At 46.4% G+C, this 17500-nt stretch overlaps 1 protein-coding gene across 2 annotated transcripts in view; it reads left to right on the top strand.

The window, feature by feature from the left end:
- LOC121567929 (calcium-binding protein 8-like) overlaps positions 1–17500 on the top strand; it is a 99335-nt gene that overhangs the window by 22292 nt on the left and 59543 nt on the right. For both annotated transcript variants that reach the window (XM_041878318.1, XM_041878317.1), the window contains exon 4: positions 3616–3728. In XM_041878318.1, the coding sequence (XP_041734252.1) occupies positions 3616–3728 (113 nt within the window). The remainder of the gene's footprint in view (positions 1–3615; positions 3729–17500) is intronic.

The following is a 17500-nucleotide window of genomic DNA, read 5'->3' on the forward strand; positions in this document are numbered from 1 at the left end:
ACAGTATTACTGCATTTATCTTAAGATAGCTAGGTGAGACAATCACATATCACAGTCAAATATACAGGATACGAACATTCCATTCCAGCTAAACAATGGAAATAGGCTAGCGTTTAGCAAAAAACACATTTTCATAAACAGCTAAAAAACAGTAACACAGTAACAGTAACACATGAGTACACATTAAGGTACCCATAAGCAATCATTTCTGATGAAAAAACACATAAAGAATTTGTGGATATAGTGTTTTCCACCTTCTGTGTAATCATTAGATGTGTCCACTGTAATTGCCATACACATTATGCAAACATATGGCATTTGCTGGCCTTATGTTTCAAAACACTTGATAATTGGAGAAATATTCAACAAGTTTTTCACCCATTAGTCTCTTTTTTAGCTTGTATTCTCCACTCAAATGTTTGTTGTTTGTTTGTTTTGTTTTGTTTGGCAGAATTGCAATAAAAACTGTAGTGTGTTGGACTGGTGCAGAGTAAGATAGAAAAGTAATAACTGAATGCTCAAGGTTGTGGATTGCTTTCTATTGCCTCTCCACTCCAGATAAGAATGATTAGCAAAACAATTTATCCTCCCCTACTATTAAAGTGTACCTGCTATCAAATTGAAGGTTTGTTTGAAATACCGCTTTCGTCTCCTGCTATGACAAGTTAGAACATCTAGGAGCACCTACAGTGGGGAGAACAAGTATTTGATACACTGCCGATTTTAATAATAAATAAATAATGTGCCATTTAGCAGACGCTTTTATCCAAAGCGACTTACAGTCATGCGTGCATACATTTTTGTGTATGGGTGGTCCCGGGGATCGAACCCACTACCTTGGCGTTACAAGCGCCGTGCTCTACCAGCTGAGCTACAGAGGACCACGAATTTGCAGGTTTTCCTACTTACAAAGTATGTAGAGGTCTGTAATTTTTATCATAGGTACACTTCAACTGTGAGAGACAGAATCTAAAACAAAAATCCAGAAAATCACATTGTATGATTTTTAAGTAATTAATTTGCATTTTATTGCATGACATAAGTATTTGATCACCTACCAACCAGTAAGAATTCCGGCTCTCACAGACCTGTTAGTTTTTCTTTAAGAAGCCCTCCTGTTCTCCACTCATTACCTGTATTAACTGCACCTGTTTGAACTCGTTACCTGTATAAAAGACACCTGTCCACACACTCAATCAAACATACTCCAACCTCTCCACAATGGCCAAGACCAGAGAGCTGTGTAAGGACATCAAGGATAAAATTGTAGACCTGCACAAGGCTGGGATGGGCTACAGGACAATAGGCAAGCAGCTTGGTGAGAAGGCAACAACTGTTGGCGCAATTATTATTAGAAAATGGAAGAAGTTCAAGATGATGGTCAATCACCCTCGGTCTGGGGCTCCATGCAAGATCTCACCTCGTGGGGCATCAATGATCATGTGGAAGGTGAGGGATCAGCCCAGAACTACACGACAGGACCTGGTCAATGACCTGAAGAGAGCTGGGACCACAGTCTCAAAGAAAACCATTAGTAACACACTACGCCGTCATGGATTAAAATCCTGCAGCGCACGCAAGGTCCCCCTGCTCAAGCCAGCGCATGTCCAGGCACGTCTAAAGTTTGCAAATGACCATCTGGATGATCCAGAGGAGGAATGGGAGAAGGTCATGTGGTCTGATGAGACAAAACTAGAGCTTTTTGGTCTAAACTCCACTCGCCGTGTTTGGAGGAAGAAGAAGGATGAGTACAACCCCAAGAACACCATCCCAACCGTGAAGCATGGCGGTGGAAACATCATTCTTTGGGGATGCTTTTCTGCAAAGGGGACAGGACGACTGCACCGTATTGAGGGGAGGATGGATGGGGCCATGTATCGCGAGATCTTGGCCAACAACCTCTTTCCCTCAGTAAGAGCATTGAAGATGGGTCGTGGCTGGGTCTTCCAGCATGACAACGACCTGAAACACACAGCCAGGGCAACTAAGGAGTGGCTCCGTAAGAAGCATCTCAAGGTCCTGGAGTGGCCTAGCCAGTCTCCAGACCTGAACCCAATAGAACATCTTTGGAGGGAGCTGAAAGTCCGTATTGCCCAGCGACAGCCCCGAAACCTGAAGGATCTGGAGAAGGTCTGTATGGAGGAGTGGGCCAAAATCCCTGCTGCAGTGTGTGCAAACCTGGTCAAGACCTACAGGAAACGTATGATCTCTGTAATTGCAAACAAAGGTTTCTGTACCAAATATTAAGTACTGCTTTGCTGATGTATCAAATACTTATGTCATGCAATAAAATGCAAATTAATTACTTAAAAATCATACAATGTGATTTTCTGGATTTTTGTTTTAGATTCTGTCTCTCACCGTTGAAGTGTACCTATGATACACATTACAGACCTCTACATGCTTTGTAAGTAGGAAAACCTGCAAAATCGGCAGTGTATCAAATACTTGTTCTCCCCACTGTATCTGTCATATTTGTTATAGATATTGCTTGTACATTCTGAGGTGTGACAGCAATCAATGTATGAGTCCCTTTTGGTCTGGTAGAGGGGGAGAACTGGAGGACCATTTCTCATCTGTTGATTTCACTCGCTGTGACTGAGTGAGGACACTCCTTCAGAAAGAGATAAACTCGCTGGCCAAGATAAGAAGGTTTGGCTGGATTGTCGTTGCTATTACGTCTCTATTATTACAGTGAGAGATGTTTTCAAAACATCAATTTGTGTTCTTTTCAAAGCAATTTGCCTCAATCTCGTCTCATTTTCATGTCTGTAGACACAACACAAAAGACCATGGTGATCAAACCCATGGTGATCAAACGGAGGAGGCATCCATAGCCAGGTACATTACCAGATAAATGGGATTTGAGGGTGTTTATTGTGTCTTTGCCAAGCTAGCAGCTGTGTGAATTAGACACACGTGACACATTCACGGATGGCCATTGATTATTTCTCTCTGAGCAGCAGCTGCAACAGTCCAGCTGATCTGTATAAAATATAGATGGACTCATTGAGTTGATCTGATAATCTGTTCTACTGTCAGAGTGATCCATCAGATTGTTACCCAGCTCAGCAGAATGCCCTTGGTGGATTGCTTAGAAGCTTGTGGTCTTTGTTGGAGATCTCAGCATTGCAATTGCTCCCTTTGCTTTTTATAGGGGTGTAATGCTCGTAATACATGATGCCTGGCATCAGCTGCTTTTGTTAGGTTTAAATCACATCCATCCTACTATCCATTCATTCATCCATCACGACAGCTCAGGGGCCCTGACCGCACTGGCTGCACTGGCTGCACTGGCTGACTGTCCCCAGTGATGAGACAGGATGCACAGAGAGGGACAATCGATGGCATCAAATGTGACAGTGCCAGCGTGCCCTAAGGAGGTCACCCCTGTCAGAGGAGAGGGAGGAAAGGAGGAGAGGAAGAGTGAAGGGGCAGATTGAGTTGCCCTGCATGGACAGCACACAACCTCTTCTGCAGGGAAATGAGGAAGAGGAGGGAGGAGAGAGAATAGGGATAGAAAGGAAAGAACACAGACTCAAATGAAGACTTTGTCCTTACTGATTTGCAATAAAACTTTCTTTGTGAATAAGACATGTCATACTGTGTGTCTAGGAGACGGGCAGGTAGACTTCGATGAGTTCATGACGATCCTGGGACCCAAGCTCCTGTTGTCTGAAACCAGGGAGGGCTTCCTGGGGAGCACAATAGACAGTATATTCTGGCAGGTAAGGACTTCTCTCTTTTAACCTCTATCTTCTATTACCTTTCCTTTACCAAGTACTGGCCTGCAATAGCTGCAGTTATGGCCAGGTTGTGCAATGGCTGGCAGTGAAATCAAAGAAATTGAATCATCTTTTGATTTGCACAATGATGATCGGTGTAGAGTCAGCCAAGAGTGTAGTGTGTCAGTTCCTGATGGCCAGATGTTGTCTTGTCTGGTGACATAATCCATGTGCCATTTGGCCAGATGTTCCTGCACTGAACCATAATGGAGGGGGGAGAGGATGATAGCTAGCGAGGGAGTCAGAGTCAGAGTAGTGAGTGGAAGTGACAGGGTGAGAAGATTTGAGTGAGTGAAAGAAGTGGGGGGTGAAAGCGAATGAATGAAAGAGTGAGAGAGTGTAAGGGAGAGAAAGACAACGAGAGAGAGAACCACACTCAGAGAGAGACTTTTTGTCTTTCTTTAATGGTACATCCTCATTTCATTAAAACCTCACAACCCCCCCGACCCCCTAAAATAAAAAAATACCAATATCCCCTGTACTACACACTCACCTTTCCCTCTACCCCACGATACAAAAACAACACCACACATCACAATAACCCAAACCTCACCACTTCTACAACTGTATACAGTGGGGGAAAAAAGTATTTAGTCAGCCACCAATTGTGCAAGTTCTCCCACTTAAAAAGATGAGAGAGGCCTGTAATTTTCATCATAGGTACACGTCAACTATGACAGACAAATTTAGAATTTTCTTTCCAGAAAATCACATTGTAGGATTTTTAATGAATTTATTTGCAAATTATGGTGGAAAATAAGTATTTGGTCACCTACAAACAAGCAAGATTTCTGGCTCTCACAGACCTGTAACTTCTTCTTTAAGAGGCTCCTCTGTCCTCCACTCGTTACCTGTATTAATGGCACCTGTTTGAACTTGTTATCAGTATAAAACACACCTGTCCACAACCTCAAACAGTCACACTCCAAACTCCACTATGGCCAAGACCAAAGAGCTGTCAAAGGACACCAGAAACAAAATTGTAGACCTGCACCAGGCTGGGAAGACTGAATCTGCAATAGGTAAGCAGCATGGTTTGAAGAAATCAACTGGAAGACATACAAGACCACTGATAATCTCCCTCGATCTGGGGCTCCACGCAAGATCTCACCCCGTGGGGTCAAAATGATCACAAGAACGGTGAGCAAAAATTCCAGAACCACACGGGGGGACCTAGTGAATGACCTGCAGAGAGCTGGGACCAAAGTAACAAAGCCTACCATCAGTAACACACTACGCCGCCAGGGACTCAAATCCTGCAATGCCAGACGTGTCTCCCTGCTTAAGCCAGTACATGTCCAGGCCCGTCTGAAGTTTGCTAGAGTGCATTTGGATGATCCAGAAGAGGATTGGGAGAATGTCATATGGTCAGATGAAACCAAAATATAACTTTTTGGTAAAAACTCAACTCGTCGTGTTTGGAGGACAAAGAATGCTGAGTTACATCCAAAGAACACCATACCTACTGTGAAGCATGGGGGTGGAAACATCATGCTTTGGGGCTGTTTTTCTGCAAAGGGACCAGGACGACTGATCCGTGTAAAGGAAAGAATGAATGGGGCCATGTATCGTGAGATTTTGAGTGGAAAACCTCCTTCCATCAGCAAGGGCATTGAAGATGAAACGTAGCTGGGTCTTTCAGCATGACAATGATCCCAAACACACCGCCCGGGCAACGAAGGAGTGGCTTCGTAAGAAGCATTTCAAGGTCCTGGAGTGGCCTAGCCAGTCTCCAGATCTCAACCCCATTGAAAATCTTTGGAGGGAGTTGAAAGTCCGTGTTGCCCAGCGACAGCCCCAAAACATCACTGCTCTAGAGGAGATCTGCATGGAGGAATGGGCCAAAATACCAGCAACAGTGTTTGAAAACCTTATGAAGACTTACAGAAAACATTTGACCTGTGTCATTGCCAACAAAGGGTATATAACAAAGTATTGAGAAACTTTTGTTATTGACCAAATACTTATTTTCCACCATAATTTGCAAATAAATTCATTAAAAATCCTACAATGTGATTTTCTGGATTTTTTTTTCTCATTTTCTCTGTCATAGTTGACGTGTACCTATGATGAAAATTACAGGCCTCTCTCATCTTTTTAAGTGGGAGAACTTGCACAATAGGTGGCTGACTAAATACTTTTTTCCCCCACTGTATCCAGACCATCTTCCCCAGCTATACAGACATCCCCCCCAACACACCATATCTCTTGAAACATCTCAACACTTTTTATCATTTTATAGAAACCAAATTCTACCCTAAGGCGCGCAGAGACCATCCCATTAAATAATAGTAAAGGGTCTGTTATCCCTCCACCTTTGACCCTGTTCCTCCTTGTTATCCAAATAGCTAACTTTGCCTGAGCAAACAGAAAATTCAACAACACACATTTTGCCTTTTCCTTATTTGAATACCTGTACCCCATTATAAACATCCCGACAGTAAACTCCACCCCCAACCTCTCACACAGACATTCCAACAGAGACATTAAAGGCATTAACACATGAATCACAGTTTCACTCATGACACAGAAAGGACACCCCTGTCCGACTCCCAGTTCAACCCGTGCCAACCAGCTGTTAGTGGCCAGGGCTCCATGTAAAACCCTCCACTGGAGGTTCCCTGACCTCTTTGGTACTGGGAGTTTGTAGAGCCCCCTCCATCTAAAACCCACCATACTCTCCGCCCCACATACTCCCTGCCATTGATGTGCCTTCACTCCTGTTAGGCTCCTGATGTTCCTTACCTTAATACAGAGGTTGTATAGGGCTTTACCTCCCACCCCTTCAAAATCCACCAGGTTCGGAGTGTTAAAATCTAACAAGTCCTCCAGACCCCCTTGCCAGTCCCCAGTCTCTGCCGTCACGTGCAGTGGCGGAAACATTGGTGGCCCTTCCCCCTTTGGCCGCTCAAACACTTCTGGGGTTTTCCACCCCTCCTCTCCCAGCAGTCGCAGGTCACCCAGCCTTAGTAATCCCGCTGCCATCAGTCGCCTCTTCAGGGTGGCCGACTGAACCGATCTCAAAAGGATGGCTGGGTTGTGGAAGATAGGCTCCTCCCACACCCACAGCCCAGGCTCCACACCCCCTTCTCATGTGGGCCTTAGTAGCTGCCAGGCCCTCAGCACCGCAGAGTAAAAATCAGAGAGACCTGCTGTACTCAGCCCCTCCAGCCTCATGAGGAATAGCTGCCGGTCCAACCCTAATCCGCCAGCTCTCCTCAGCAGCGCGCATGCTGGCTCCCTCCATCTGACATCAGTATGGTACAGCAGTCTCTGCGCCGCCTTTAGTCGGAATGCAGCCACCCTGCTTTCCAGTTCCACCAGGCCCTGTCCTCCTTCATTTATGGACATATACAACACTGCCGCCCTCAGCCAGTGATGGCCCGACCAGAAAAAATCCACCAGCTTGCGTTGAAGGTCTGCGAGCAGACCGGCGGGGGGATTGAGGACAGCCAGTTTATGCCACAGGGATGATGCCACCAGGTTGTTGATTATCAGCACCCTCCCTGGCCAGTCTCCCTGGCCAGTCTTGACACCACTGCCTGTGACAGCCCCTCCCAGTTCTTCCTGACCCACCTCTCCGAGCCCAGGTACACCCCCAACATTTTAAGCCCTTCACAACCCCACTGCAAACCCCCTGGAAGCAGAGGAGGGGCCCTATCCCCCCATGCCCCACATAACAGAGCTTTGCTCTTGCCCCAGTTTACCTTAGCTGACGAAGCTCCCTCGTACACCTTCAGACTATTCTCTAGTGCCTGCATATCCTGACCATCCCTGACCATCACAGAAACGTCATCTGCATATGCTGACACTGCTATGCCTGTCCAGCACACTCCCTGCAGTCTCCTGCGTAGCAGGCCCAAAAAAGGCTCAATGGCTAGTGTATATAACTGCCCTGATAGAGGGCATCCTTGTCTAATGCCCCGCCTTACCCAGACTGGCCTACTGAGCCCCCCTCCCACCTTAACCATACACGATTCCCCAGCATACAACATCTTCACATAGGCCAAAAACCTTTCCCCAAACCCAAACACAGACATCACATTAAACAGATACTCATGGTCCACTCTATCAAAAGCCTTCTCTTGATCTAAAGAGACCAGACCAAAGTTCACATTAGAACCTCTTGACAAGTCCAACATGTCCCTGATTAAGAACAAGTTGTCCGTGATTGAGCGTCCTGGTACACAATATGTCTGGTCCTTGTGTACTATAGAGTCCAGATGGGACTTCAGTCTGTTAGCGAGGACCTTGGCAAATATCTTGTAGTCCGCACAGAGCAATGCCACAGGCCTCCAGTTCTTAAGTTCACACAAGTCCCCTTTTTTGGGCAGGAGAGTCAGAGCCGCCTTCCGGCAGCTCATCGGCAACTCTCCTAACCCGACGCACTCACGCAACACGCAAAAGAAGTCCAGTCCAATTATTCCCCAGAATTTTTTATAAAACTCCACTGGGAGTCCATCGACCCCCGGTGCACGGCCGGGGGACATCTGGGTTACGGCCTCTGCCAGTTCATGGGACAACAGGGGAATGTCCATTTCATCCTTTTGTACCAGAGAGAGCTTAGGGAGTTCGGCAAACAAAACCTGAGCACACATAGGATCACACAGTTCTGCCCTATACAACTCTGTATAAAACTCCACAGTCCGCTCCTGCATCTCCCCCACCACAGAGGTCACCCGCCCATCCGAAAGCCGAAGACAATGCATACCCTTGGCTTCACCGCTCTGTCTTTACAAACCAAAGAAGAAGGAGCTGGGAGCATCCATCTCCTTGAGCATGGAGAACCTAGCTCTTACAAGTGCTCCCTTTGCTTTAACCTGGAAAAAACTGCCCAGGTCCCTACGTAGTTCAGCTAAATTAGCCTGGAGGCCTACATTGCCTTGCCCCACCAGCTCTACCTCCAACTCACTAATACTACGCTCGAGTTCCCCCAATACTCTCCTAGCCTCTGAGGATGAGAGAGCTGTATACTGTTGGCAGAAAAGCCGAATTTGGACTTCTCCCACATCCTACCATTGACTCAGAGACTCATACTGCCCCCACCTTTCCCAAAAAGTCTGGAAACCTGAGCAAACAGTGGCATCTTGTAAGAGCTTTACATTAAACTTCCAATAGGATGCCTGCCGAGGCCCTTGTGAAATAGACAGCCGAGCCATGGTTATGTGATGATCCGAAAAACCTACCGGGAGAATAGTAGCGCCCAACAGCCTATTGCTCTGATTCCTAGACATGTACAATCGATCAAGCCGGGCTGCACTCACCCTAGCCCCAAAGACCTTCACCCATGTATACCTTCTTGTGTTGGGATGTCTAGTTCTCCAAACATCCACTAGGTCAAACTGATTAATAATGTCCCTTAACACCCCCAATGAACCAGAATGAGGCTCCTCCCCATTTCTGTCTTTCGTAAGATCCATCGTACAGTTCCAGTCCCCGCCGACCACCAGCGTCTCCTCAGGCAATATCTGTGAGAGTTCCTGTCTAAGAAAGCCAAATAGAAGCCCCCTCTCTCTCCCTGTGTTAGGCGCATACATCTTTATAAAGACAAAACCCTTGTTGTTAATTTCTACTTTTACTACAAGCAGTCTACCCCTACACACCTCTTTTGAGGAGCACATTTTTACAGACAGACCCGGTACAAAAAGGACTGCCACCCCTGCACTAACATTTGTCCCATGGCTCAGCACACTTGCCCCTTTCCACCAGAGCCCCAATCAACTTCATTCACCACATCGCTATGCGTCTCCTGCAGAAACAACACCTGTACTTTTTTTTGTTTTACATATTCACCCAACACACTCCTCTTTCCCGCATCTCTGGCGCCATTAATATTAAGCGAGCCTACCCAAAGAGTCTCCATAAGAAGTGGGAGAAAAGCCAGCAGAGAAAGAGACCAATAGCAAAGCTCAAAAAGCCCCAGTGCCAGAAAGAAAACTTTAATCTAAACAGTGTCCGAAGGTAGACTTTTACGCACGGTTGTGACACACTTCTTCAACCTAAATCGTTTCCTGGGTGAGAGGACACCATGCCCCTCATTTTTCATAGCATGTTGTACTGATCTAACAAACTTTCCCGGATCGCAAAAAAAAGCCTCAAGATTAACTTTTTTCCCCTTAGTCTCATTCAGGAACCTTGACAGTTCCCTCACCGTGTACTTTGACCCCTCTGACTGACTGGCTGTCAGCTCTGGACCCATTGAGGAAAGTCTGAAAAGAAATCCTCCTCATCGTCTTCCTCCTCAGACTCACCTTCCTCCTCCTCGTCTCCATCTCCCATCCTGACCACCTACTCTTCCTCTCTAGTCGGGATCTCCCCCCCAGCACCAGGCAAAGGTTCCTTGGTGCCTTTCACCACACCAGCCTCTGCCCTCCCACCTCCTTTCTTCTCCCCCTTTTTCCTCTTCCGCTTGACACCCTCCTCCACCCCCCCTAGTTGCTTACCCTTCCCCACTATACTCTCCTCATCCACTAGCATAACCTGACTAAGCCCAGCCTCATCTACACCCCCATCCATGACATGACTAGACCCCGTCTCAGCTACACCACCATCCATAACATGACTAGACCCAGCCTCATCTACACCACCATCCATAACATGACTAGACCCAGCCTTATCTACACCACCATCCATAACATGACTAGACCCAGCCTCATCTACCCCACCCTCCATAACATGACTAGACCCAGCCTCATCTACCCCACCCTCCATAACATGACTAGACCCAGCCTCACCTACACCACCACCTATAGCATGACTAGACCCAGCCTTAGCTACACTAGCATCTGTAGCATGACTAGGTCCAGCCTCATCTAACCCACCATCTGTAGCATGACTTGGCCCAGCCTCTGCTGCCTGCGTCTCATGGCCCCCTGCACGTTGACCTCGATTTCCCCCACTTGTGCTTGAACCCTCACCTTGTCTACGGCCTTTATGTGGGCACGCAAAGCTCTTATGCCCCAAATCCCCACACTCAAAGCACCGTAGACTATCTGTGCTGGCAAAACCTCACTTTAAAATGCACATTTAAATGTTGCTCATTGTTATTCAGAAACATGAACACTTGCCTCCGGAATGAAACAACATGCTTGACGGCATCTGACTGAAAACCTGCCGACAATACACAAACCACTAGCAAACTTACCAAAACGACTCAACTCCTTCCTGATTTGATCATCCGTAATAAACGGAGGCAAATTTGCAACTACCACCCTAGTCGAAGGGGTAGAAAGAGGAGAAATTGGCACCAATACACCCCTTACAAATATACCACTAGAAATGAGCCTATCCACCAAATTTGCTCTTTTCATAAACACAACCACAGCTTTGTTCATTCTGGATGCGGAATGTATAAATTCAGCTCCTACCTGTTCGCCGACCGCGAGCAGAACCTCCTCCACCTTAATTCCATTCTCAGGAACACACCTGAATCCATGCCGACAGCGTCTCCTCTGCGCTAGGCTGTGAAGCCATCGCTCACACCACACCGTTCAAAACCCCAGGAAACTAAACCTCTGTCCTCTTCCTCCCTAACTTTGAAAATAAAAACAGTGGGTACCACTAAAACAAACAGAAAAGAGAAATTGAAAGGAAAACCAAGGAAAGAAACAAGAAATAAGTTAGGACAAGCCCTCCACACCAAACACTCAAACTCCAAATAACTCCCAGCATGCACAGAGAGAGAAAGAGAGAGAGAGAGAGACATTTTACTCTGTGGAGCACACTTGGCAGGGTTCACTGTGAGGACATGCTCTCTGGTGCTGCAGGTGCAGACACTGTGGTCTCCATGCCAACCCTGTTTGGCTGAGATGAGCTGCTCTGACCATGGCTTGCTGATATGAGGCGGGAGGATGGAGACCAGAGCCGGTGGCTGTTTGGAAAAGTTGTATCTTTCTGAGAAGTAGGGGGGAAATCAGGGAATTGGAGTTGCTCAGATGATTTCTAGCTACTCCTTTGAAAATTGTGTCTACAGTTGTCCTCCAAAGAGGGGGGCTGGAGTTGGTCTTGTGTCTCTGGAGGAATTGGTTCTCTCACATTCATACTCACATTTATCATTGTTTGATAAATGAATATCCAGAGGCGCTTGGTTGATAATCTTGCTAATCTAATCTTGTTTGTGATGATACACAGTATACAGTATCTCTGTTTGCTATTCAGAAAATAATATCTTAATGTGATTCCATCCTGATAATCCCTCCTCATTATCCATGTTCGATGTATTGTAGCCTACAGTTTTACATTTTGATGTCCGGCTTCCTGAGTTAACTGGCATAAACGTGTGTGTGTGACACCTGTTTTTGTTGCTCAATGATTCCCCCTCCCAATTTCCTGTTTACAGTACAGTAGCTTGTCGCTCTGAGTCAGAAACCTTTTGTGTGTTGTAGTTGGTCTCTTTCTGAATTGAGAGCAGACTATTCATTCACCTGAGCTCCCTGCGCTCTGAATGAGTTTGACAGAATAATTGTTCAATTTTTTTACTTCAATATCTCTGGATGCAAGTCTAACAAAAAACAGACATTTCTATTTTCTTTGCTTCGTAGTAACTTAAATGGTTAATTTAATTCACTTCATCTACATCTTTACTTAGACTACATAGCAATTTACATTAAAATAAGTGGTTTGTTGGCAGGTGTAAAAACAGAAGTACTCTTTGGGACTCTTTGGTATTTGAACTTGCAACACTCTGTGTTTTCACCCAAGTGTTTTCCTAACCAGACCACCAAGCACATATTATAGAGAAGCAACAAGGCTCTAAAAAGCCTCCTCTTCAGAGGAATCATCCAATTAAGTAGTTAGAGAGAAGAGAGAGTTAGAGAGAATAACGCTGAACCAGCATGTCCTGTACTAAAGAGTACCAGTCTCTTTAGCTAACATTCCACTCCTTCCCACTCCTTGTCATTACCAAAGAGACTGGCCTTTTGGCAATCTCAAGGTGATGGCTAGAAGTGATCCAGCTTTTGTCAAATTAACGTCAAATTTGACTTTTCGTAGCAGGTTAGGAGAACTTACGTAACAGGTTAGGATAATAATGTATCAGGTTAGGATAATTAGGTTAAGGTTAGGAAGAGAGTTAAGGTTAACTAAAATGCTAAAAATTTCAACTTTTTACATTAATTTGACAAAAACTAGCCATGACCCATCTTCAATATGCGCTGGATTGACGACGGAGTTGCTCATTGTTTGAAATATCATTAATATTTTCCATGGCATGAAAACATGTGGAGCCTCAAATAGCATTAGTAACAAATTAAAATCCTCTGCTCTTCTCGAGCTCATTAATGATAGAACGTTCATATTTGAAAATGGCAGAAAGGCCAATCTCTTTGGCACATGGGAGGGGATTAGCTAAAGAGACTGTTACACAGGCTAAGTTAAGACTGCATCAAATACAACAGGCAATGTTGTTCTTTGCCAATCAAAGAGTAAAAGTGCAGCTTATTATCGTTCATGGTAAACGCAAACAACAACCATATGGGCGCTAGCCCAACTTCAATTCCATATTGATGTGTTTTAGTTACAGTAAATAGAGTACAAACACTTAACCTTAATGAACATAGTACTCTCAACCCACTGGACACAGACGTCATTTTAACGTCCAGTTTTGATTTATATTTGATTAAGTTGTCAACTAATGTGAATTCAACATGAAATCAACAAACATTTGAAGCATGTTATTGGATTTAGGTTAAAAGTTGTGTAAAACAAATACAAACATTCCCGAAATCCCTTTACGTTGTTGACTTTTAGCAAATCCAATCAGTTTTCCATGTTGATTCAACGTAATCACATACATTTTTTGTTGTTGAAATTACTTGGAAACAACGTTGATTCAACCAGTTTGTGCAGAGTGGGTATTTACTATATCTGTAAAGCACTTTGTTGATGTAAAAAGAGCTTTATAAAATGCATTTATTTGATTGATTGATGGAATGAAAACTAGACAGAGGCTATGATGAACAAGAACAAAGTAACAAAGGGCTATAAAGGCCATCATCAAACAAGACCAGCAAAGCTTTCACATCACAGCGTTATGACTGTGCCTCTTGGCAGAACACATCTGAGGTGAAATCAGAATATATTTGAATAGCCAACCTGTTCCATAAAACATGAATCAGGATGACGGGGCAGACGCACAACAATTCTACGACACTGAAAGCATTAGCCGGGAGATGAGGAGAGTAACCTTATGAATGTTCCTGGCTGTCAATGCTTCCGCTGGCGTTTCATAAATCTCTGATGCCTCGGAGGGGAGGATGGAGGATGAGGACGGTGTTGTTAAGTATTTATTATCTGTGGCATGTTGCATCAGGGTCTTTCTCCATCAGGGGCTATGTGTGTCACCAAGCAGGTGAATACTAACTTCCTGAAATTTGAACTTAGTCATACATTAAGGTCGATGGAGTAAGTGAAAATTAACCTTAAGTTCAAGTTTGATTCGCTGGGGAGAACAAGTCAATCTACTAATGTTGGGGTGGTGATGTCACACTCGCATCCTTCCCAGTTGGAGAGGTTGGTTGGTTCAGTAAGAAATTATTTAACATTCTGTCATGGCTCTCACCTACCTACTCACTCATCTCTGCTCTTGTAGAAGTTCTTAATGTACCTAATTATCCCATTGGGGTGAATATGTGCATGTAATTAGACAGCAGCAAACATCTCACGTTCAGGTTGATGGTAATGTTAGTCATCTGTCTCTCTCATTCACAGGGTTTCTCTAATGATACCACAATTACAGTCACGCCTCATTAGCTTTTCATGTGGTTTGGGGCTTGAGTGTCATTGCTTTGATCTTCTCTACTCTGAGTAAGAGTCTCCATCTTTTAAGTATTCCTGAGAGCATGAAAGGCATTACTCTCCCTCTTCCTCTCCCTCTTCATCTCCCTGCCTCTGACCAGCACACAAAGATAGCAAGGATCCAAAGTAAACATGCGTTATGAGAGCTTTATGTGTCCCTCCCTTTACTCTGTTTCTCATTAGTACTGCAGAATACAAAAGACGGTCAACAGAATAGTGATGTCCAGGTTGACTCTAAACCCGCCGTCCCCGCAGGCGGGTTTAGGGTCATTAAATATTGTGTGGATGAAAACCTTAAAAAATCCATAAATGTATAATTTTTGTTCAATTTATATCTATAGGCTACATTGAGGTTTTTCTTTCATTATTTTAGGCTATCTGTCATTAGTGCGTAAACCTAAGCTTTAGGGCCTAACTGAGTTGAACGAAGGTGAGTATTTATTAACAGATTCAAAAAAAGATGCAGAATAATCCAGGAGACAGAGCGGGCGGCGGAGATTAGTTGGTGGAGGTGAAGTGGCAGATCCAATGATGGCTCGGCAGCCGCCGACAACCAGGCAGGGGTTGGGTGAAGGTTCCGGGAGAATGACTGTAGACAGAAACAAACGGAGGTAAGTACACGGCAAGCCAACAAGGTGCAAAACAACAAAACTAACGCTAGTAACTCAGAGGCTGATACGCTGACAAACATACTGTTCATGGCTAACGATCCGGCAGGGAATGGATGTCAGGTCAGAGCTTAAGAAGGGATGATGATCAGGACCAGGTGTGCCGAAGCTGATGAGAAGCAGGTGCGGGTAATCGAGAGATCACCCGCCTAGCAACGTCGCCCGGCAACCGGACAGGGTGCGTTCAGGAACCTTCGGGAAACAGGAGATTCAGAGCAGAAAAACGGCAACACAGGCAGGAACAGACTCAGGACGCAGGGTTCATGACAGTACCCCCCCTCCGATGAACGCCACCGGGCGGACTACCCAGAGCGCCAGGATGGAGGCGGTAGAAGTCACGAAGGAGGTCAGCATCAAGGATCTGACGCCGAGGAATCCAACTCCTCTCCTCAGGACCATACCCCTCCCAGTCCACGAGATACTGGAAACCCCGGCCCCGCCGTCTGGAATCCATGATGCGGCGCACCGTGTAGACAGGACCTCCTCCGATCATCCGAGGAGGAGGAGGAGGGGGCAACAGAGGGCTTAGGAGAACAGGCTTGAGGCAGGAGACATGGAAGGTTGGATGGACTCTGAGCGTACTCGGCAACTTGAGTCGAACCACAACAGGATTAATCACTCTCTCCACCACAAATGGACCAATGAACCTCGGCGACAGTTTCCTTGACTCAGTCCGCAGAGGAAGGTCCCGTGTAGCCAACCAGACCCTATCTCCGATGGCATAAGCGGGGGCTGGACTACGGCGACGATTCGCCTGGAGCTGATACCGGTCAGAAACTCTAAGGAGGGCCTTTCTGGCCCAATGCCAGGTCCGGTGGCAACGACGAATGTGGGCCTGGACAGAGGGAACCGAGAGATCCTTCTCCTGAGAAGGAAACAAGGGGGGTTGGTAGCCGTATAGGCACTGGAAGGATGACATCCCAGTGGCAGAAGTAGGGAGAGTATTGTGGGCATACTCAACCCAAGGCAACTGAGAGACCCAAGAGGTGGGGTTGGAGGAAACAAGGCAGCGCAGCATGGATTCCATCTTCTGGTTGGCTCTCTCCGCCTGTCCATTAGATTGGGAGTGAAATCCAGATGTGAGACTGACTGTAGCTCCAATGGCCAAACAGAAGGATTTCCAGACAGCAGAGGTGAACTGAGGGCCACGGTCGGAAACTATGTCACTGGGCAATCCGTGGACCCTGAAAACCTCCCTAACCAGGATCTTGGACATCTCAGAGGCAGAGGGAAGCTTGGAGATGGGCACAAAGTGGGCGAACTTGCTGAATCTGTCCACAATAGTCAGAATGACCGTGTTCCCCTCAGAAGAGGGCAACCCAGTGACAAAGTCCAGGGCCAGATGCGACCATGGTCGCCGGGGGATAGGTAGGGGGTGAAGAAGTCCAGAGCTGGGCCGATTGGCACTCTTGTTCTGCGCACAAACTGGACAGGCAGCAACAAACCTCCGAGTATCTTCTCCCATGGCAGGCCACCAAAATCGTCTGCGTAGAAGCGCCATCGTCCGAGCCACGCCAGGGTGACAAGCCATCTTGCTGGCGTGGGACCATTGGAGGACAGCCGAACGGACCGACTCGGGCACAAACAACCGAACGGGTGGACCATTACCGGGGCTGGGCTGCGTCCGAAGGGCCACCATAACTTCCTCCTCAAGCCTCCACATAACGGCTCCCACGACAAGGTTCCGGGGAAGAATCGTCTCAGTCTTGGCCCCACTCTCCTCCGTCTTGGAAAACATCCGGGACAAGGCATCCGCCTTGCCGTTCTTAGACCCCGGACGGAACGTCAAGGAAAAATTAAAGCGTTCAAAAAACAACGACCACCTGGCCTGACGGGAGTTGAGACGTTTAGCCGATTGCACGTAAGCAAGATTCTTGTGGTCAGTCCAGACAACAAACGGTTGCTCCGCCCCCTCCAACCAGTGGGGCCACTCCTCCAAGGCAAGTTTCACCGCGAGAAGCTCCCGGTTACCCACATCGTAGTTCCTCTCCGTAGACGAAAGACGACGAGAGTAGTAGGCGCAGGGATGGAGTTTACCGTCAGTGGAGCATCGCTGGGACAGGATGGCGCCAACCCCCACATCAGACACATCCACTTCAACGACAAACTGACGGGCAGTGTCAGGTTGAGAGAGAATCGGAGCGTTGGTGAATCATCTCTTCAAATCCAGAAATGCTCGGTCCGCCTCAGGATTCCAACTGAAGGCTCTGGTACTAGAAGTCAGGGCAGTTAAAGGAGCGGCCACACGGCTGT

The sequence above is a fragment of the Coregonus clupeaformis genome, chromosome 6 (assembly GCF_020615455.1).
Source record: "Coregonus clupeaformis isolate EN_2021a chromosome 6, ASM2061545v1, whole genome shotgun sequence".
NCBI classification, from domain to species: domain Eukaryota; kingdom Metazoa; phylum Chordata; class Actinopteri; order Salmoniformes; family Salmonidae; genus Coregonus; species Coregonus clupeaformis.